This window comes from Oncorhynchus nerka, linkage group LG20, assembly GCF_034236695.1.
Source record: "Oncorhynchus nerka isolate Pitt River linkage group LG20, Oner_Uvic_2.0, whole genome shotgun sequence".
In the NCBI taxonomy this organism is placed as follows: Eukaryota; Metazoa; Chordata; class Actinopteri; order Salmoniformes; family Salmonidae; genus Oncorhynchus; species Oncorhynchus nerka.
In genome coordinates, this window is record NC_088415.1 from 5,306,509 (window position 1) to 5,330,622 (window position 24,114).

General features: G+C 44.0%; 1 protein-coding gene across 1 annotated transcript; it reads left to right on the plus strand.

The window, feature by feature from the left end:
• Positions 1-13,132: 13,132 nt before the first annotated feature.
• LOC115122802 (small ribosomal subunit protein eS21) lies at positions 13,133-20,331 on the plus strand. The gene is made up of 6 exons (XM_029652049.1): positions 13,133-13,214; positions 15,837-15,918; positions 16,818-16,881; positions 17,881-17,952; positions 19,132-19,187; positions 20,268-20,331. The coding sequence occupies exons 2-6, from the start codon at positions 15,869-15,871 to the stop codon at positions 20,275-20,277; spliced, it is 252 nt and encodes an 83-aa protein (XP_029507909.1). The 5' UTR covers positions 13,133-13,214; positions 15,837-15,868; the 3' UTR covers positions 20,278-20,331.
• Positions 20,332-24,114: the final 3,783 nt, after the last annotated feature.

The window sequence follows — 24,114 nt, forward strand, 5'->3', positions numbered from 1 at the left end:
TTCATTAACAGGTGGGTTGTGTGTGGGTGCTGGTTCATAACATGACAGATCAATACTGGTTCATAACATGACAGATCAATACTGGTTCATAACATGACAGATCAATACTGGTTCATAACATGACAGATCAATACTGGTTCATAACATGACAGACCAATACTGGTTCATAACATGACAGATCAATACTGGTTCATAACATGACAGACCAATACTGGTTCATAACATGACAGATCAATACTGGTTCATAACATGACAGATCAATACTGGTTCATAACATGACAGATCAATACTGGTTCATAACATGACAGACCAATACTGGTTCATAACATGACAGATCAATACTGGTTCATAACATGACAGATCAATACTGGTTCATAACATGACAGATCAATACTGGTTCATAACATGACAGATCAATACTGGTTCATAACATGACAGATCAATACTGGTTCATAACATGACAGATCAATACTGGTTCATAACATGACAGACCAATACTGGTTCATAACATGACAGATCAATACTGGTTCATAACATGACAGACCAATACTGGTTCATAACATGACAGACCAATACTGGTTCATAACATGACAGATCAATACTGGTTCATAACATGACAGACCAATACTGGTTCATAACATGACAGATCAATACTGGTTCATAACATGACAGATCAATACTGGTTCATAACATGACAGATCAATACTGGTTCATAACATGTGACAGATCAACACCTCACGAGGCTTCTTCTCTCTAAGCTGAGACCTTGAAACTGAGATATCTTTCGTTCGTTCTCAAAACAAGGGCGTACTGCCAACTTGCAGATACTGTTAAGTGAGGATTCGTTAAATCAGTCACTTGCATGAACACAGAAATTGGTTATTAGAACAGCACACGAATAGAACACATATATTAGTAGTAAGAACTGCACAAACATTAAAATTCCATAATTATTTAACGTTTTTATGTACCAAATAAAAATCTAAACGTTCAATGTGTTTTCATCGCATTTTCACCTCTACTGATTTAGTTTTGTCACAAAAACTGTTGAGTTAAAATAGCAAACGTTCCTACACTGGTCTTGATGCCTGAGCTCCAGACAACAGCTCTCAGACACAGTTCCGGTAGGCTAGTCTACATGATGACATTATTATGGATAAGAGAGAGACGATTTGTACTTGTCAAAATGGCAGCCAAGCGTCAATCATCATGTCACGAGGATAAGACCACTAAAGGCACTTTCACCACCCTGTGATGTGCATCATAACTTATTTCATCTGTAGCCTGATTAAAATGCATGGTTTTCCCGAGTCGTAGTATGTAACAGTGTTCCTTTCGTCCCTCTCCTCGCCCCTACCTGGGCTCGAACCAGGGACCTTCTGCACACATCAACAACTGCCTCCCCACGAAGCAAGTCTCAGAGCGAGTGATGTCACCGATTGAAACGCTACTAGCCATTTCACATTGGTTACACGTGCACCATATCATCACGTGACTCCAAGTTAATTACGATATGATGGTTATTATATCAATATTTGCGCATAAAACTTCCTATTTTCCATCCCAGCTGTTGTGATTTTTTTTTTTTTTAATATGGTATGATTTTTACTCGCATAAAAACTGATGGTTAGAAACGTAACTGAAACTAAACTGAATTTCTCATTTTAAAAATGACTTAATGAATAGAAATAAAACATGGATATCAAAACATTAAACTATAAAAACCTTGGTTTTAATACAGCGCAATGGAAGTTTTAAATAGTTGGGTTGAGAAAAACATTTGATCTTTTCACAATGGGACTCTATTTCATGGAGGTAGTAGAGGGGCAATATTGGAGAAACACAACAACAAAGCAGGCATCCCGCCACTTTTTTTGGTAAAAGTCCAAAAATGGATGTCGCAATCCCAGATGACCCCTTTAATGTTCTATGATGCAAGCTATTCTAATTCTTTTCCCTGTACTTAGTGGGTGGGCCTTGTTTAGGGACAGAACAACAGATCTTTAGCTTGACAGCTCGGGGATTTTGAATTTGCAACCTTTTGGTTCCTAGTCCAATGCTTCAACCACTAGGCCACCCTGCCGCCCCACACTGATGGTCTCCCATCTTCTGACAGAACAGAAGATTTTCTGCTCGGAGACAAATGCTAATTGCCATTATCACCGGCTTGATCAGGGACCTCTACAAATCAAATCAAACTTTATTTGTCACATGTGCCGAATACAACATGTGTAGACCCTACCGTGACCTTTACCGGGGGTGTCAAAGTAAACAGTCCGGGTGGCCATTTGATTAATTGCTCAGGAGTCTTATGGCTTGGGGGTAGAAGCTGTTTAGAAGCCTCTTGGACCTAGACTTGGCGCTCCGGTACTGCTTGCCGTGCGGTAGCAGAGAGAACAGTCTATAACTATGGTGACTGGAGTCTTTGACAATTTTATGGGCTTTCCTCTGACACAGCCTAGTACATAGGTCCTGGATGTCAGGAAGCTTGACCTCAGTGATGTACTGGGCCATACACACTATACTCTGTAGTGCCTTACGGTTAGATGCCGAGCAGTTGTCATAACAGGCTACGATGCCACCTGTCAGGATGCTCTCGATGGTGCAGCTGTATAACTTTTTGAGAATCTGGGGACCCATACCAAATCTTTTCAGTCTCCTAAAGGGGGAAAGGGTGTTGCCGTGCCACTCTTCACGACTGTCTTGGTGTGTTTGGACCAGGAAGTTGACCCTCTCCACTACAGCCCGTTGATGTTAATGGAGGCCTGTTCAGTCCTGTTGATGTTAATGGAGGCCTGTTCAGTCCTGTTGATGTTAATGGAGGCCTGTTCAGTCCTGTTGATGTTAATGGAGGCCTGTTCAGTCCTGTTGATGTTAATGGAGGCCTGTTCAGTCCTGTTGATGTTAATGGAGGCCTGTTCAGTCCTGTTGATGTTAATGGAGGCCTGTTCAGTCCTGTTGATGTTAATGGAGGCCTGTTCAGTCCTGTTGATGTTAATGGAGGCTTGTTCAGTCCTGTTGATGTTAATGGAGGCCTGTTCAGTCCTGTTGATGTTAATGGAGGCCTGTTCAGTCCTGTTGATGTTAATGGAGGCCTGTTCAGTCCTGTTGATTTTAATGGAGGCCTGTTCGACCCGCCTTTTCCTGTAGTCCACAATCAGCTCCTTTGTCTTGATCACATTGAGGGAAAGGTTGTTGTCCTGGCACCACACTGCCAGGTCTCTGACCTCCCTAGAAGCTGTCTCATTGTTGTTGGCGATCAGGCTGTTGTGTCGTCAGCAAACTTAATGATGGTGTTGGAATTGTGTTTGGCCACGCAGTCGTGGGTGAACAGGGAGTACAGGAAGGGACTAAGCACGCACCCCTCAGGGGCCCCAGTGTTGAGGATCAGCGTAGCTGTTGTGTTGTTGCCTAATCTTACCACCTGGGGGCGGCACATCAGGATGTCCAGGATCCAGTTACAGAGGGAGGTGTTTAGTCCAAGGATCCTTAGCTCAGTGATGACCTTTGTGGGCGCTATGGTGTTGAACACTGAGCTGTAGTCAATGAATAATATCTCATATAGGTGTTCCTTTTGCCCAGGTGGGAAAGGGCAGTGTGGAGTGTGAGTGAGATTGCGTCCTCTGTGGATCTGTTGGGGCGGTATACGAATTGGAGTGGATCTAGGGTGTCCGGGAGGATGCTGTTGATGTGAGCCATGACCAGCCTTTCAAAGCACTTCATGGCTACCGACTTGAGTGCTACAGGGCGGTAATCATTTAGGCAGGTTACCTTCCCTTCCCTGGGCACAGGGACTATGGTGGTCTGTTTGAATGTAGGTAAAACAGACTCAGACAGGGAGAGGTTGAAAATTTGCCAGTTTGTCTGCGCATGCTTTGAGTACACGTCCTGGTAATCCGTCTGGCCCCCCGGCTTTGTGCATGTTGACCTGTTTAAAGGTCTTGCTCACATTGGCTACCAAGAGCGTTATCGCACAGTCATCCAGAACATTTGGTGCTCTCATGCATGCTTCAGTGTCGCTTGCCTCGAAGTGAGGGTGAAAGGCATTTAGCTCGTCTTGTTAGGCTCGTGTCACTAGGTAATAGTTTTCAAGCCCTGCTCTACATCCGATGAGCGTCAGAGCCAGTGTAGTAAAAAACAAATGGCGTGGGGGTTTCCTCTCACAGCATCATAGGGAACGAAAAACAAATGCTTGCCATTATCAGTAGTTTGATCAGGGATGAGTGGGGTTTCCTCTCACTGCAGCATAAGGGAACCTTTCAATGGTAATCCCTCTGTGGTCTGGTTATTGCAGGAGAGTAGGTTGAGGGTTCCCTCGCCAACGCAACACAAACACTGGGTGGTATTTTCTGAGAGACTCTACCACTAGTATCTGTGGTCTGGGTATTCTTTACATATCATTTCCATGGCCAGGCCTGTGTGTGTGTGTGTGAGGTAGTGGAGGATTCCCTCTCGCTGACCACACTGTGTGTTTTTTAAAGCCACAGAGAGACAGGCTATTGTACCAGGTGTTCAGCATGTGTTAACTATGGCATACCTAGTAGAACAGAAGGTAACTATGGGGCACCTGTTTGTGGAATACATTATGCTTTATCAATGGTGCATTATCGTGTGTTATCAATGGTGCATTGTCGTGCATTATCAGTGGTGCATTATCAATGGTGCGTTGTCAATGGTGCATTATCAGTGGTGCATTATCGATGGTGTGTTATCGATGGTGCATTATCAATGGCACATTATTACATGATACCATATGTTTTCTGTGTACAGAGTTGAAAGGTGGACAACTCTGATGTGTGACCATCTACGTGACCATAGATATCCCATTTTAGTGATCGCTATAAAGAGTATGTTGTGCCTCCTGTACTTTTAATGTCCAACCCCCTCTGTTCTTGGAGGCCTTACCAGGTCATTCAGGGTTTGGTACTGGTGTGCCTGTCTAGTGATACAACGTTCTGCTCTTGGAGGCCTTACCAGGTCATTCGGGGTTTGGTACTGGTGTGTCTGTCTGGTTACCAGGTTTTATGTATGAGATGCACAACATGGATCCTGCATTAGGGTGGATTCTGTGAACAGGTAGCTTGTGTTATGAAAGCTTTTGGTGAAAGGGCTTTGAGACAGTTCAATTACTGGGCAGTGATCCAAACATACTATATATACTATATATATATAAACATACTATATATATATATAGTATGTTTATATATATATGTGTGTCTGCAGGGTTTGAATGACATCGATTATCAGGGGGTACCCGATGTCTCTTGGGGGTGCCCGATGTCTCTTGGGGGTGCCCGATGTCTCTTGGGGGTGCCCGATGTCTCTTGGGGGGGGGGGGGGTGGATTTATATTTCAATTCCTAGCCCCCGTTTGTAATTCAAACCCAGCGTTTCTGGTTTTGAATTTCGACAAGACACAGGGATGGAGTTTCCATTGTACACTGAGCATGTGTCCATCTCTGCATTGTATTTTAATAGAGGGAGGTGTATTTGTATGTTATGTAGTGGGAGTTGTTATTTGTATTTTTGATGTGCCTTTGAGGTGGCACTCCAACACATAGCCAAACGTGTCTGAAATATGAGCTCGGTTTCATTGTTGGAAGCATTGTTTATAGCCCATATGGAAAGCGAGGGACCACGGGGTAAACACTCTCCGTGCTTCAACTCCTACAACGGAAACCCACGCGTTATATAAACAAACCAGCAGAGAGAGTGAATACTCAGTAATGAAGGGCTTCACCAAGCTAAGGTCTTTCATTTCACCACAGAGAGAGAGAGAGAGGGGGGGGGGAGAGAGAACGGAGGGGGAGAGAGAGAGAGGGGGGAGAACGGAGAGAGAGAGAGAGAGGGGGGAGAGGGGGAGAGAGAGAACGGAGGGGGAGAGAGAGAGAGGGGGGAGAACGGAGAGAGAGAGAGAGGGGGGGGAGAGGGGGAGAGAGAGAACGGAGGGGGAGAGAGAGAGGGGGGGGGAGAACGGAGAGAGAGAGAGAGAGGGGGAGAGGGGGAGAGAGAGAACGGAGAGGGGGAGAGAGAGAGAGAGAGAGAGAGGGGGGGGAGAGAGAGAGAGAGAACGGAGAGAGAGAGAGAGAGGGGGGGGAGAGAGAGAGAGAACAGAGAGGAGGGAATTTCACAACACAGAAGAGTAACACATATCTGTAGTCTATGTATAATGGATCAATAGAGATTATATTGTATATGACGTACTGTCTGTGTATGCCTCGTCATTATAATGATACACCTGTAACCCTCCAACTTAAGAAACAAAGAATATAAACATGTATATCTGTTTGTACAACTAGCCAGTACAAACATAAAGGAGTACCCCTTCACAGTCTGTATAGATGTTTGTTTTACCTTTATTTAACTAGGCAAGTCAGTTAAGAACAAATTATTATTTACAATGACGGCCTACTCCCGGCCAAACCGTAACCCGGACGATACTGGGGAAAGGGTTCCAAAGCGGTTCTTCTGCTGTCCCCATAGGAGAATACTTTATCGTTCCAGATAGAACCCTTTTGGGTTCCATGTAGAACCCTCTGTGGAAAGGGTTCTACGTGGAACCAACATCGACGGGGCTGTAGTGGAGCGGTTCGAGAGTTTCAACTTCCTTGGTGTCCACATCACCAACGAATTGTCATGGTCCAAACACACTAAGACGGTCGTGATACAAAAAGAGATTTTGTATGGGTCCCCAGATCCTCAAAAGGTTCTACAGCCTCACCATCGAGAACATCCCCATCAGTTGCATCACCGCCTGTTAAGGCAACTGCTCCGAGTTCTACCTGGAGCCAAAAAGGGTTCTACCTGGAACCAAAAAGGGTTCTACCTGGAGCCAAAAAGGGTTCTACCTGGAACCAAAAGGGTTCTACCTGGAACCAAAAAGGGTTCTACCTGGAGCCAAAAAGAGTTCTACCTGGAGCCAAAAAGGGTTCTACCTGGAACCAAAAAGGGTTCTACCTGGAACCAAAAAGGGTTCTACCTGGAGCCAAAAAGGGTTCTACCTGGAGCCAAAAAGGGTTCTACCTGGAACCAAAAGGGTTCTACCTGGAACCAAAAAGGGTTCTTCAACGGGTTCTCTCCTATGTGAATAGCCGAAAGAACCCTTTCGGGTTCTTGATAGCACCTTTTCTTCTAAGAGTGTTAAGGCTGGTGAGTGAATGGGGTTAACAGCTACAACTAGTTATTGTTAAGCTACAAATTGTTATTGCTACTAGGTAGTTATATGTCTATGGTTGCCTAGATTGGTTTTCAATCAGAGGCAGCTGTAGACATATAACTACCTAGACACACCAAAACCCCATAGATATACAAAAAAAACCTAGACAATACAAAACCTAAACAAACCACCCCTCGTCACACCCTGACCTGACCAAAATAATAAAGAAAACAAAGAATACTAAAGGTCATGGTGTGACAGTTCTGTTATTTGATAAGCAAAGTTCCTATATTCTTTTACTCCATTTTGAAAGTACACATCAAATGTAAAAATATTTTCACTGATTTAAAAACAACTCTCTTTCAATAGCTGCATGTGAATGACAGTTTATCCAGGCCCCATAGTCTGCTTCTAGGATATATAAGAATTTTTAAAAAAGGTCACGTATTTTGCATTGTTAAAGAAACAGCAGGCCAAACAAATGAGAGGTCAACAAATGCCAACATTCTTCATAAGGACGTAAAGACTTAAAGGATTTGGATGTTTCTTTATAAAAGGATAGGATTTTGTTTTTATATAAATATAATTTTGTTTTAATGTAAAATGGTGTGTTATTAAAGGGTCAAGACACTTATCTTTTTGGCGATTTCACTTGGGTTTGAGAATCTATCCCCACCCGCAATAGTCTGTCTCAAGTTAGTCTCTAGCCTGGGTGTTTTTTTTTTTTTAATCATTCCACTCCTTAAGCAATAGTCTGTCTCAAGTTAGTCTCTAGCCTGGGTGTTTGTTTTTAATCATTCCACTCCTTAAGCAATAGTCTGTCTCAAGTTAGTCTCTAGCCTGGGTGTTTGTTTTTAATCATTCCACTCCTTAAGCAATAGTCTGTCTCAAGTTAGTCTCTAGCCTGGGTGTTTTTTTTTTTTTAATCATTCCACTCCTTAAGCAATAGTCTGTCTCAAGTTAGTCTCTAGCCTGGGTGTTTTTTTTTTTTAATCATTCCACTCCTTAAGCAATAGTCCATTTGGCAATGACACAGAGTAAAAAGAGTACAATGTTTAGCGAAACAGGATTCTGGATTTCAAGCTAGTCCATCTCTGACTGGAGCTGGAATATGTAATGATGCAATGTTCACAGAATGATGCAAATATTCTGTGGTTACAGAAAGAGCGAGCGCTGATCGGGTCACATACATGATGTTCATAAATAGCCGACGTGACGACTGGACAGGCATACATTTTCAGGTGCAAGATACCAGACCACTCTGAGATCCACAGTACTATCAGCAGCAGGCAGTACCAGTACCAGTAGTAGTAGTATTCGGACCAACACTTTGCATTTCTTCAGAAAGACTCGGAAGACATCGTTTGAGGAACAATGAAGTTCACCATGATCTTGCTGGTGAGTACAATGAATGAATGGCGCTTCTCCCTGATTCAGATTGACACTGTGCGATGCAGATTAACACTATTTAATGACACTTGACATAGTTCCTCCTATCGCTGTGTAATAACACTGTAATTAATCTAGTGATGCCACTGTGTTTACCTATGGGGTTAACATTCTGTTATTATTACTATCGTGGCAATGTACTCATCAAAACAAACAAGCCTTTTAAACCAATTAGGCCGACTGCTACGTATTGGGAACATCCCAAATGGCACCCTATTCCCTATGCAGCTACAAAAGTCATGACTAAATTCCAATCATCTCCTCTGCAATAATATGATTGTAAATTCCTACAGAGTGTGCATGTTTGATGTATAGTATGTGAGTAGTCTGTGTAGGGTGTAGGTGTCAATGCACCGTATTGGGAACATCCCAAATGGCACCCTATTCCCTATGTAGTGTACTACTTTTGACCAGAGTCCTATGGGCACTCATCAAAAGTAGTGCACTACATAGGGAATAGGGTGCCATTTGAGACACTCCATATATATACGTTTAGGGAGGATCTGACAGTGTTGTCTTTTTTTGGTCATTCAGGGTTTGCTACTGGTGTGTCTGTCTAGTGATACACGTTCTGTGCAGCGCCAGCAACCCTTAAATTCTGCACAAACTCCCCTATTTAGACTGACCCAAGACGGACCAGCACATCTGGCATTTTGCCAGAACTGCCTTTTGGCCTGTCTGTTTCTGGATCTGACAACATTGCTTTTTTTTCTCCCTGTGAATTCAGGGTGTGCTGCTGTCATGTCTAGTCGTTCTGTGTAGACGTTCGCAATCCCACTGCTGTCCTGCCAGTGAAAGGTGCACAATTGTGACTTGCATACACAAACAGACGCAACCGAAGGTTCCCAACCATGCTGCTAAGATTGAGGAAACCTCTCTGGCCCCCTGGAATTACACGTGAGTAGTTTATAGACCACCCCCCCCCCACACACACACACACACACACACACACACACACACACAAATAGTAAAAGTAGCAGCAGTTGTTGATCTTTTTCGTTGAAGCTGATTCCCTAGTCTTTGATTCCTTCTCTTTCAGATATGACAAGAACGATAGCAGGGTCCCACCAATCATCAGGAACGCCACCTGCTTAGATTGTATGGTCAAAGGACTGAAGGCAGTGCCGATTCAATACGAGATGAACGTTTTTCACAGGAAAAAATGTGGAAGTACATTTGTTATCTGTATGTGTCCTTGCACGGTTAATGTAGGCTGCACCTGTGTGAAAGACAATAAGTGTCACAGCATTTCTGCTAGATGTCATCCTGAGCAGAAGAGTGGATAGGCCCCCAAATGAACCCTATTCCCTACATAGTGCACTACTTTAGACCAGGTCCTATAGAACCCTATTCCCTACATAGTGCACTACTTTAGACCAGAGACCTATGGCACCTTATTCCCTACATAGTGCACTACTTTAGACCAGAGCCCTATGGTACCCTATTCCCTACATAGTGCACTACTTTAGACCAGATCCCTTTGGCACCCTATTCCCTACATAGTGCACTACTTTAGATCAGGTCCTATAGAACCCTATTCCCTACATAGTGCACTACTTTAGACCAGAGACCTATTCCCTATATAGTGCACTACTTTAGACCAGAGACCTATGGCACAGTATTCCCTATATAGTGCACTACTTTAGACCAGAGACCTATTCCCTATATAGTGCACTACTTTAGACCAGAGACCTATGGCACAGTATTCCCTATATAGTGCACTACTTTAGACCAGAGACCTATTCCCTATATAGTGCACTACTTTAGACCAGAGACCTATGGCACAGTATTCCCTATATAGTGCACTACTTTAGACCAGAGACCTATTCCCTATATAGTGCACTACATTAGACCAGAGACCTATTCCCTACATAGTGCACTACATTAGACCAGAGACCTATTCCCTATATAGTGCACTACTTTAGACCAGAGCCCTACGGCACAGTATTCCCTATATAGTGCACTACTTTAGATCAGGGCCCTATGGCACCCTATTCCCTATATAGTGCACTACTTTAGACCAGAGACCTATTCCCTATATAGTGCACTACTTTAGACCAGAGACCTATGGCACAGTATTCCCTATATAGTGCACTACTTTAGACCAGAGACCTATTCCCTATATAGTGCACTACATTAGACCAGAGACCTATTCCCTACATAGTGCACTACATTAGACCAGAGACCTATTCCCTATATAGTGCACTACTTTAGACCAGAGCCCTACGGCACAGTATTCCCTATATAGTGCACTACTTTAGATCAGGGCCCTATGGCACCCTATTCCCTATATAGTGCACTACTTTAGACCAGAGACCTATTCCCTATATAGTGCACTACTTTAGACCAGAGACCTATGGCACAGTATTCCCTATATAGTGCACTACTTTAGACCAGAGACCTATTCCCTATATAGTGCACTACATTAGACCAGAGACCTATTCCCTACATAGTGCACTACATTAGACCAGAGACCTATTCCCTATATAGTGCACTACTTTAGACCAGAGCCCTACGGCACAGTATTCCCTATATAGTGCACTACTTTAGATCAGGGCCCTATGGCACCCTATTCCCTATATATAGTGCACTACTTTAGACCAGAGCCCTATGGCACCCTATTCCCTATATATAGTGCACTACTTTAGACCAGAACCCTATGGCACCTTATTCCCTATATATACTGCACTACTTTAGATCAGGGCCCTATGGCACCCTATTCCCTATATATAGTGCACTACTTTAGACCAGATAACCAATTACTGCTGTAGTATGGATGCTTCCAGAGATCTATTACCATTATCTGTTATTACTCTAGATTTACTCTACCTCTTTCCTTGACCTGTGATATGTGATTGTCTTACCTACCTTAGTTGAATGCACCGACAGCAGGTGTCTCTGGATAAGAGAGTCTGCTAAATGACTCACTACTGTAAGTCTCTCTGGGTAAGAGAGTCTGCTAAATGACTCACTACTGTAAGTGGCTCTGGATAAGAGAGTCTGCTAAATGACTCACTACTGTAGTGACTCTGGATAAGAGAGTCTGCTAAATGACTCACTACTGTAAGTCTCTCTGGGTAAGAGAGTCTGCTAAATGACTCACTACTGTAGTGTCTCTGGATAAGAGAGTCTGCTAAATGACTCGCTACTGTAAGTGGCTCTGGATAAGAGAGTCTGCTAGATGACTCACTACTGTAAGTCTCTCTGGATAAGAGAGTCTGCTAAATGACTACTGTAAGTCTCTGGAAATGTCTCTGGATAAGAGAGTCTGCTAAATGACTCACTACTGTAAGTCTCTGGGTAAGAGAGTCTGCTAAATGACTCACTACTGTAGTGTCTCTGGATAAGAGAGTCTGCTAAATGACTCACTACTGTAAGTGGCTCTGGATAAGAGCGACTCTGCTAGTGACTCTGGATAAGAGAGTCTGCTAAATGATTCACTACTGTAAGTCTCTCTGGATAAGAGCGTCTGCTAAATGACTCACTACTGTAAGTCTCTCTGGGTAAGAGAGTCTGCTAAATGACTCACTACTGTAGTGTCTCTGGATAAGAGAGTCTGCTAAATGACTCACTACTGTAAGTGGCTCTGGATAAGAGAGTCTGCTAGATGACTCACTACTGTAAGTCTCTCTGGATAAGAGAGTCTGCTAAATGACTCACTACTGTAAGTCTCTCTGGATAAGAGAGTCTGCTAAATGACTCACTACTGTAAGTGGATCTGGATAAGAGAGTCTGCTAAATGACTCACTACTGTAGTGGCTCTGGATAAGAGTCTGCCAAATGACTCACTACTGTAGTGGCTCTGGATAAGAGAGTCTGCTAAATGACTGACTACTGTAGTGGCTCTGGATAAGAGTCTGCTAAATGACTCACTACTGTAGTGTCTCTGGATAAGAGAGTCTGCTAAATGACTCACTACTGTAGTGTCTCTGGATAAGAGAGTCTGCTAAATGACTCACTACTGTAGTGGCTCTGGATCAGAGAGTCTGCTAAATGACTCACTACTGTAGTGTCTCTGGATAAGTGTCTCTGTAGTGTCTCTGGATAAGAGAGTCTGCTAAATGACTCACTACTGTAGTGGCTCTGGATCAGAGAGTCTGCTAGATGACTCACTACTGTAGTGGCTCTGGATCAGAGAGTCTGCTAAATGACTCACTACTGTAGTGGATGTAATGAATACTTATGTATTCCATGTCTGTTTTCTTTCTTGTCAATTGTTTTCTTCATATTGAAGGTGAAGGAAAGATCTGCTTATTGCATATTTGATTTGATTGTATTCATAAATATACGTCTAACAATATAATGTATTTTTCAACAACTGAATGGTTATATACCTAATAAAATATCATACCTGTTATATTTGTTTATCGAATCTGTATCAAACGGATAGACACTTTGAGATGTTCATGCTTATTATGAGACCTGTATTACTCTATCTATCTGATTCCCTCTATTCGGTATTTCTTTGGCGTCGAGTTTTTTTTTTTAAGGAACATTTTATACGTTTTTTAAAGCGCCCATAGGAAGTAATTGCTTGCGACACCAGTCGAACTGGTTTGAACTTCCGGTAACTATACTCTCCCTTTCCTGTCAGCCATTTGCGATCAACGGTGAGAGAGGAATTTTCTCTGTTCTACAAATAGGAAAATACTGTACTATTATCAACCATGGTTGTCGAATTTGTGAAATAATATTTCGCTAAACAGCTCCGCTAACGGTAGTACTTTGTTTGGTTTGAATGCTGATGTTATTTCGATACATTTTCTGGTGAAATACAGGCTGCCTGCTACCGCTGTTTTGCCACATGCTGGGGCCGTCAGCGTCGACGTAGATTTCACACGGCTTCGTAGCCACTAGGAAGCATCTCCATCAACTAGAGACGTAGTTTTCGGGGAAAAACGCGGTCTTATTATTTTTTTTTACTATAATACGCGCGGTGTTGCTTTTTCCTAACTCGTGCAAACTGTTATTTTCAGACTAGCAAATGTTAGCAAGCCTTGTGTAGGGGTTGGTGAAATGTCACTTCCTTATGTTATAAAATACACGTTTTTTTTTTTACCAAGACAAATGATTCTGAATCCTTCAGTGGTATCTCTAACATATGCAAAAAGTCAGATTTAATATTTCCGATAATAAGCACTGACCGCTCTGTTACCGCTTTCTCACAGCAACTTTTTAGGATTTGACATGTTATAGTGGTCGATCTGTTTCCGATGTGTCGCAAAATTAACATTACGATCTGAATTCATGTGAAAGGATAGACGAAGAGTTTGCGCTCAGTGCTCATTTTCAGAGAGACGTTTGATCTGGTGAGAAATCTTCGAGAGAGAAAAAAACCCATAAAAATCACATACACATGGTTAGCAGACGTTAATGCGAGTGTAGCGAAATGCTTGTGCTTCTAGATGCGACAATGCAGTAATATCTAACAAGTAATCTAACCTAACAATTCCACAACAACTACCTTATACACACAAGTGTAAAGGAGTGAATAAGAATATGTACATACAAATATATGGATGAGCGATGGCTGAACGGCATAGGCAAGATGCAGTAGATGGTATAGAGTACAGTATATACATATGAGATGAGTAATGTGGGGCATGTAAACATATGAAGTGGCATTGTTTAAAGTGGCTAATGATACATTTATTACATCAAGATGCAGTAGATGGTAAAGTGGCTGTGATACATTTATTACATCATTTTTTTCCATTATTAAAGTGGCTGGAGTTGAGTCAGTGTGTTGGCAGCAGCCACTCAATGTTAGTGGTGGCTGTTTAACAGTCTGATGGCCTTGAGATAGAAGCTGCTTTTCAGTCTCTCGGTCCCAGCTTTGATGCACCTGTACTGACCTCGCCTTCTGGATGATAGCGGGGTGAACAGGCAGTGGCTCGGGTGGTTGATGTCCTTGATGATCTTTATGGCCTTACTGTAACATCGGGTGGTGTAGGTGTCCTGGAGGGCAGGTAGTTTGCCCCCGGTGATGCGTTGTGCAGACCTCACTACCCTCAGTTGCCTTGCGTTTGAAGGCGATACAGCCTGACAGGACGCTCTCGAGCATCTGTAAAACAGGAATTTCGTAATATAAAACGCTACAAAGATGACGAGTTAAACAGTGAGCCTGTCGATTAGCCTTCATTCTCGCACAGCGTCCAGTCTAGCTGACCAATGCTATTTTCCCACCAAATAAACTCTGGATTCCATTCTTTGTCACGTTAATTTTGTCATTCCTTCAAGGGTAGAAAGTCCAATCATTTTTAAATGGGTTATGCTAGAGATTTGGACCATTGGTTTTCATAGATGAGTATATTTTATTTAACAAGGCAAGTCAGTTAAGGACAAATTCTTATTTCCAATGACTTTCTACATCGGCCTAACCCGGACAACGTAGGCCAATTGTGCACTGCCCTATGGGATTCCCAGTCACCGGCCGAATGTGATACAACCTGGATTTGAACCAGGGACTGTAGTGACGCCTTTTGCACTGAGATGCAGTGCCTTAGACTGCTGCGCCACTCGGGAATAGTTATATACTTATATACGACTTTCAAAGCGCTGGTAATACCTGTAGATTTCTGTCACCTAAAGCAGAACCGCATGAGCTCGGCTAGTTTCATCTTGTGCAACATGCATGAGGAGATCGAAATCTGAACGTACTACCACCGCTTTGCAACGTTTACGTAATTATACGTTCCTGTCTCACATTCCTACCTGCAAAAGGACCACCGGGGGGGGGAATGTTATTTTATTCGGCGTTCAGACTTGTAGAATTCACGAGAGGGAACTTTTTCCTTTTTATGCCCGACCAACAACTTAATGAGGCGGCAGGGTAGCCTAGTGGTTAGAGCGTAGAGGAGGTAGGATAGCCTAGTGGTTAGAGCGTAGAGGAGGTAGGGTAGCCTAGTGGTTAGAGCGTAGAGGAGGTAGGGTAGCCTAGTGGTTAGAGCGTAGAGGAGGTAGGGTAGCCTAGTGGTTAGAGCGTAGAGGAGGTAGGGTAGCCTAGTGGTTAGAGCGTAGAGGAGGTAGGGTAGCCTAGTGGTTAGAGCATTGGACTAGTAACCGTTATTATATTAGTAACTGTTATTCAGACTTGTAGAGTTCGCGAGAGGAAACTTGCCCGACCAACAACTTAATGAAATGATATGTCTGGTTTCCCGGGGCACGATACACTGAAATTCTGTGAGACGAGCTTAATGTTTTATGAATCATTTTCCTCTGCTTACTCACAGATCGAGTTGACCGATCATCACCCAAAATCAGAATGCAGAACGACGCCGGTGAATTCGTGGACCTGTACGTCCCACGTAAATGGTGAGTACCCAGAGTGCCCCTGTGTTATGGAAGCCTGTGGTAGCTAACTAGCTAGCCCGGAAAAACACGCCGTTGATTTTCATGGAATTGTACCTTAGGCACAAATTAGCATTTGGATCAGGAAAGTTTCCTCTACAAGCCAGAATGCAGAATAAAATTATATATATATATTTTTTTTTCCCCCTTTTCTCCCCAATTTCATGGTACAGTCCCATCGCTGCAACTCCCGTACGGACTCGGGAGAGGCGATGGGACAGGAACATCCCTGCCGGCCAAACCCTCCCCTAACAACAACGCTGGGCCAATTGTGCGCCGCCCCTTGGGTCTCCCGGTTACGACAGAGCCTGGACTCAAACCAGAATCTCTAGTGACACAGCTAGCACTGCGATGCAGTACCTTAGACCACTACGCCACTCGGGGAGCCCGATTTAAAAAATATATATATATATATATTTTAATATACTTTTACAGTTGTCCGTGCTGTTGGTCCTTTTGTCGGTAGGAATTTAATATCCAAACGCAAATGTATTTATGCCCGAAGTTAAATCCAATGAAATTCAACGTCGGGTCTCCTGACAACTGCTTGTTAGCTGTCCGATTTGTGTTCTTTGTTCTTCAGGGTTTTAGACCAGGTATCTGTAAAGCACCGTGTGACAGCTTGATGTATTAAAGGGCCTTATTACATTTTGCTTAAAGCCTAGTGGTTAGACTTGTTTAACCACTAGGCTTGTACTTGTTTTTAGTGCTGAACAGTCTGCTCTCTGCAGTAGCTAACGAATTAGAATGAATAATACCTTCCGGTTTGTGATCGGATTTGGTTTTTGGTATCGCTAGCGAACTGTACAGCGGCGATGATGGAAACACCTCCTTTCTACTGCTATTTTTACCTCGTCTTTCAGTTCTGCGAGCAACAGGATCATCGGAGCAAAGGACCACGCCTCCATCCAGATCAACATTGCTGAGGTAACATCACTGATTTTTTTATTTTACCTTTTATTTAACCAGGCAAGTCAGTTAAGAACAAATTCTTATTTTCAATGACGGCCTAGGAACAGTGGGTTAACTGCCTGTTCAGGGGCAGAACGACAGATTTTGTACCTTGTCAGCTCGTGGGTTTTGAACTTGCAACCTTCCGGTTACTAGTCCAACGCTCTAACCACTAGGCTACCCTGCCGCCTCTACACTCTAACCACTAGGCTACCTCCCGCCTCTACACTCTAACCACTAGACTACCTGCCACCTCTACACTCTAACCACTAGGCTACCCTGCCACCTCTACACTCTAACCACTAGGCTACCCTGCCACCTCTACACTCTAACCACTAGGCTACCCTGCCGCCTCTACACTCTAACCACTAGGCTACCCTGCCACCTCTACACTCTAACCACTAGACTACCTGCCACCTCTACACTCTAACCACTAGGCTACCCTGCCACCTCTACACTCTAACCACTAGACTACCTGCCACCTCTACACTCTAACCACTAGGCTACCCTGCCACCTCTACACTCTAACCACTAGACTACCTGCCACCTCTAACCACTAGGCTACCCTGCCACCTCTACGCTCTAACCACTAGGCTACCCTGCCACGTCTAACCACTAGGCTACCCTGCCACCTCTACACTCTAACCACTAGACTACCTGCCACCTCTACACTCTAACCACTAGGCTACCCTGCCACCTCTACACTCTAACCACTAGGCTACCCTGCCACCTCTACGCTCTAACCACTAGGCTACCCTGCCGCCCCTTGATGACAAGACTCTTTCGAGGCTAACTCTTCTTAAACATTCCAAAAAACATTGCGTCTTGCCGAGCGCCCCCCCCCCTTGGGGCCGATAGGGAACAGTGGGCCAATTTGGGTCGCTGCCTGTACCGTCTTCATTGATCTGCTGCTCACATACTACTGTTTGATCTCGCTGTACTGATTCCATTTCCCGTTGTGTTTTCTATTGCAAGGTTGACAAGGTAACCGGTCGCTTTACCGGCCAGTTCAAGACCTACGCCATCTGCGGTGCCATCCGTAGAATGGTACGTTTCCTCTTTCTCCACGAGGCCGCGGTTGTACATTTCTGCTAACGTTCAACTAAATTCTAGAGGATTTCTGGATTTTTTTCAGATGATTCCCTCCTGATTTCCAGAGTTCACCTAACCAGGATTTCTGGGAGATTGGGGGGGGGGGTTAGACACGGCAGGAGAGAACAGCAAAATTATGGCATCAGAGAACTGAGATGGTTTGAGGCCCTGTCCTCTCCTGTAGTGTCTAGTAGAGAACTGAGGTGGTTTGAGGCCCTGTAGTGTCTAGTAGAGAACTGAGATGGTTTGAGGCCCTGTCCTCTCCTGTAGTGTGTCAGAGAACTGAGGTGGTTTGAGGCCCTGTCCTCTCCTGTAGTGTCTAGTAGAGAACTGAGATGGTTTGAGGCCCTGTTCTCTCCTGTAGTGTCTAGTAGAGAACTGAGATGGTTTGAGGCCCTGTAGTGTCTAGTAGAGAACTGAGGTGGTTTGAGGCCCTGTAGTGTCTAGTAGAGAACTGAGATGGTTTGAGGCCCTGTAGTGTCTAGTAGAGAACTGAGGTGGTTTGAGGCCCTGTCCTCTCCTGTAGTGTCTAGTAGAGAACTGAGATGGTTTGAGGCCCTGTCCTCTCCTGTAGTGTCTAGTAGAGAACTGAGATGGTTTGAGGCCCTTGTCGTTTCTTAAAAAGCAAGACCATAGGCAAACCTCAGACAATACTTCCACTGGCAACGACTGTATCTGTGATTATAGCATCCAGATTCATATGACTGACACTGAACTATCCCTCTGTAGTCTTTGATTTTTTTATGTTCTGATCACATCCCTGTTACGACATGGGACATTGTAGTTTACTCCACAATTACTAACCTCAATGACAGTGAAAAGAAGCCCGTCCATAAAAACAGATTCCAGATATCCTGTTTGCAGCAATAAGGCACTAAAGTTAAAAAGTAAAAACAAAAAAAATACATTTAAACTTCATGTCCTGGATACAGGGTCAGGGTTATGAGATGTGAGGCGTGTAAAAATTAATCTGTGTTAGATATCTGGAGAGGAAGCCACTTGTAGACAACTGAAATGCATCATTTGATATTGTGCTCTCTTTTTTTTTCTCTGTGATAGTGCTATGAGAAGTGTGTGTGTGTGTGTGTATTTATAGTAAACTGTCTTAACGGACCCCCCTGTCCCGTCCTGCAGGGCGAGGCTGACGACTCCCTCCTCAGGCTGGCTAAGACCGACAGCATCGTGTCGAAGTAAGTACTGGGTCTGGTTGCGTCCCAAGTGGTATCCTTATGTAGTGCCCTTTGACCCGAGTCCTATGCACCTGCCTGTTGTTGACCTAGTCTTTAAACGCAGGAACGAGCCTCCCTTGATCTGAGAACATGGGTTGCTGCTAAAAGTACCCCCTCAGTCGACTGGAAACGGTATTAGTCTTATATCAAAATCAAATGTATTTATATAGCCCTTCTTACATCAGCTGATGTCTCAAAGTGCTGTACAGAAACCCAGCCTAAAACCCCCAAACAGCAAGCAATGCAGGTGTAGAAGCACGGTGGCTAGGAAAAACTCTCTAGAAAGGCCAGAACCTAGAGAGAAACCTAGAGGAACCAGGCTATGAGGGGTGGCCAGTCCTCTTCTGGTTGTGCCGGGTGGAGATTATAACATGGCCAAGATGTTCAAACGTTCATGGGTGACCAGCCGGGTCAAATAATAATCACTGTGAACTGGTCAGGGTTCCATAGCCGCAGGCAGAGGACGAGGGAATGAGTCCTTATTGGGGAGGCAGGTAGCCTAGTGGTTAGAGTGTAGAGGTGGCAGGGTAGTCTAGTGGTTAGAGTGTAGAGGTGGCAGGTAGCCTAGTGGTTAGAGCGTAGAGGCGGCAGGGTAGCCTAGTGGTTAGAGCGTAGGGGCGGCAGGGTAGCCTAGTGGTTAGAGCGTAGGGGCGGCAGGGTAGCCTAGTGGTTAGAGCGTAGGGGCGGCAGGGTAGCCTAGTGGTTAGAGCGTAGGGGCGGCAGGGTAGCCTAGTGGTTAGAGCGTAGGGGCGGCAGGGTAGCCTAGTGGTTAGAGCGTAGGGGCGGCAGGGTAGCCTAGTGGTTAGCGTGTAGGTCTACGTATTTATGGCCGTAGGTCTTCGTATTTGTGGCCGTTATCAGTATCTTATTGGTGCCGTAAATACCTAAACTAATATCGGTCTGAGTCTACAAATGTATATATATCTTTTGAATCGTTCACTGATGTTGATCCTGTTGTCATTTTGTCTCTACTACAACACTGCCAAATGTAGCCTACCGGTTGGTTGGTGTGTTCTAATGAGTTCTCTCTCTTCCTTACAGGAACTTCTAGTCTGGGACATGCAGCTCTGGGATCTCTTTGTAAAATAAAAACCTGTCAAATGAATTTGTTTCAAGTGGCATCATTAGTACTTTAGTTTTGAGACAGGGATGGACAACTCCAGTCCTCGTTGATGTCACCATCAGTAAAACAGCTGAGTAAACTAATTGCATTCCAAACTGAAGATCATGACTACTTGATTATTAGAGTCCGGTGTGTGAGTTGGGTGAAATTGTGACACCAATCAGGCCCTTCGAGGACTGGAGTTGTCCATCCTTCGTCTCCTTGATTTGTTTTTATTATGGATCCACATTACTTCCTGCCAAGGCAGCAGCTACTCTACCTGGGGTTTATTAGGGATCCCCACTAGTTCCTGCCAAGGCAGCAGCTCCTCTTCCTGGGGTCCAGTAAAATTATCTTCTGGGATAGGCTGGACGCAAATGTCCTACCTGGCCAATTGCCAGGGAAAATGCATACCAAATTAAAGCTACGCTCGTTGTGAATCCAGCCAACATGTCAGATTTCAAAAAGGCTTTTCGGCGAAAGCATAAGAAGCTTTTATCTGATGATAGCACAACAGTAAACAGAGAGAAAGCATATTTCGACCCTGCAGGCGCTACACAGGCTGCAGACTAAAGTGGTACATGTTCTGCTGAATATGTGAATGTGACCAATACATTTGATTTGAATGCTATAAAATAGTTTGATTAAAAACGTTCCCATGCTTTGCAAGAATAACGATTTCGCTTAAATATTCCTGGCGTGTAATCGTTACCCCAAACGGTTGCAAAACATACAATTTTGCATCGATAACTAAGTGTTTCTATTGGACAGGTTCAGCAAACATGGAGGGATCTATCTGCGTCTGTATAAAAGAACACGTTTTTAAAACGTGGCACTGACTTGCCCAAGGATTGATGTTTCAACATTGTCTCAATGAAGAGTTCAGCGTTCGACTGGCTACGTGCGACATGCGCCGCGTTCGACTGGCTACGTGCGACATGCGCCGCGTTCGACTGGCTACGTGCGACATGCACCGCGTTCGACTGGCTACGTGCGACATGCACCGCGTTCGACTGGCTACGTGCGACATGCACCGCGTTCGACTGGCTACGTGCGACATGCACCGCGTTCGACTGGCTACGTGCGACATGCACCGCGTTCGACTGGCTACGTGCGACATGCACCGCGTTCGACTGGCTACGTGCGACATGCGCGCAGTTACAACCCTGTTAGAGTTCTATTATTGTTATTTTTTTGATTAGATGTTAATTGTTTGATATGTTTTTTTAAATATATATATATATTTTTTTTAATATTGCAGAAAAACCAGTATACATACAAGAAGTATACAAACAGACAATGATAATATACCTTAAGGGAAGATTTCGGCAGTTGCTGTATGGTGAGAAAGTCCATATTGCAAATGTACGGTCCCTTACTAGACGTCCGAAATCGTTTGTAAAATTCGTGGACGGCGTCGGGCCGAGCGGCAGGGCCGGACCTACCGGGAAGTCATCAAATGAACTTTGTCGGACATTCGGTTTCCGTTTTACAAAAATAATACGATTTTGGTCATTTTTCCGCTGTCCAGGAAATTCCCACAAGAGGGCATAAGCAATCGTATTGCTATTGGACAAAACATCACGATTCACGACGGGGCCTTATCTCGAAAACTGAAAATATTTTGAAGCCGAAACTGAGCGTAGGTTTGGCATAATGGGCAGTTGGCCCCGAACAAGATGGCGTCTAGGCCTCAACGGTTTTTGAGTTATGGCCATTTATCTGGGATTAACGGTCCAAAATGAAAATAGAGAAATTATTTTTCCACTTCACGTCAAAGTCAAGGAGCCTCCGGTGTCAATAAAAAAATAACCAGCCATTTATCTATCGTCATTTAAGAGAAATCGTACAACGACAGATTGGTGATGTTCACGGATAGGTGTTTTTTTTTTTTCAACGGTTACAGATCCAGTTGCAGGGTGTTCTTACGAATCTTTTTAAAGTGTGCTGCGGAGCTCTGCGAGATTTCTGTGATTTTCTATGATTTTCTGAAATAACACACACTCACTAAACCCTCCGTAAATAACTCAGTTCTTAACGTAAAGACTTAAAACTCAGGATTCTGTAAAGGCATAGCCCAATCATGATATGGGTTTATTTATAGCTTCCTGTGCCTTAAATGGTGTCACAGTGGCAGTTTCCAAGGGTTAAAAAGGTCAGATATTTTCAAAACTTCATATGTGTGATTAGGCAACCCCCATAAACTGTAAGTCAGTCATTTCTCCCAACAGATGTCAAAGAAAAGCTCTCTCACACACAGAAACACACACACAGCAAGGATGGAGTGACAAAGTGCGGTGCTTAAAGACACACAAAGCCTACAATGACATTTCCATATTCTCTAGGCCGTACCGAGTTCAACAAGATGCCCCGCTTGACCGTAGCTCGCTCGGTCTAAGCACAGCGACCATTAGAAAAGTAGGCCCAAAATGAAGGCTGGCCCTCAATGTCATTTGCTTTTGGGTGACAGTGAGAGAACAGTTAAGGTGAGAAGCACAATTCGACCTCAGGAACGTACCTGAGGTCCTCCCGATCCGTGCAAGCCTAACCTTGACCTTGTGGCATTAACCCTTAATAGTTTAAAGAAGGTGTTTACTTCAAAGAATCTGTGTTGATTCTAAGCTTCCTGGACCAACCGGAAGTGGTTAAAATCACCCTAAAAGTGTTTTTCCATACCCTGCCTGCAGTTTGATAGACATAGTGCATTCAACCCTGTGTAAATCAGTCAGTTCTTAACGTAAAGATTTCAAACTCAGGATTCTGTAAAAGCATACCCTAGTGAGGATATGATTTGACTTATAGCTTCCTGTGCCAACCGGAAGTGCCATAATTGGTGTCTCAGGGGCTGTTTCGAGGGGTTAAAAAAGTCAGATCTTTCCAAAACGTCATATATGTGATTAGGCAACCCCCATGAACTGTAAATCAGTCATTTTTTCCCATAAAATTTCAAAGGAAAACTAAATCACACAGACACACAACTTGTAAGGAGGGACGTATTGGGGTTTGTAGAGACAGACAGTGCCTCCAATAGTTAGCTTTGTTCGAGCTAAAAAAGAACCGTCAGACCTAGAGTTCCGAAACTTTAGAAACCTGTCCTTGACCTCAGGTCGATAGTGCGTGGTGAGTTAGGTGGCTCTAGAACGTTCTCGGACCGAGAAACAGCCTCGTACATTTGCAATGACTTCAATTCATTTTGACCATTACGAAAATGACGACATTTAGAAAAGTCTCAGAGACACAAGACTAGGTGCATTGAAACCGGCTCGGCCCATAGAGACGGACCCCAACGTTTCTGTCCAATAGCTCATTCAAGGACCCCATAGCAAGGCATGGAAAAAAGTGGATTTTCAGCACCAATTAGGGTTTTACTCGGGCACCGAAGGACCTATCGAGCCGAAACTCGGGATTCGGGGTCGCCTCACATAGGCCTTCACATAATGTCCGACCTGGACCCGCAGCTAGAACGTAACTATGTGTTTTACGTTTTTATTATGTTTTAAACTAAAGGCGCTGTGAATTATGGGCCTGCTCTGACATATGTGATAGTTGGCTTCTAAATGAGTTGGAAAAAGTGGGTTTGGTGTCAAAATGACATCTAATTGACTGATGGACACTGACTTGCTAGTTGACTTTTGTACATTTGCAATATGTTTAAACGGAGAGGGACCATCACCAAAATGGCATTCTGAAATCAACACAAAAAATGGTATCACCATAGTATCCAGACTGTGCCGAGTTCAACGAGACGCCCCGCTTGACCGTAGCTCACTCTGAGTGCAGTGACCT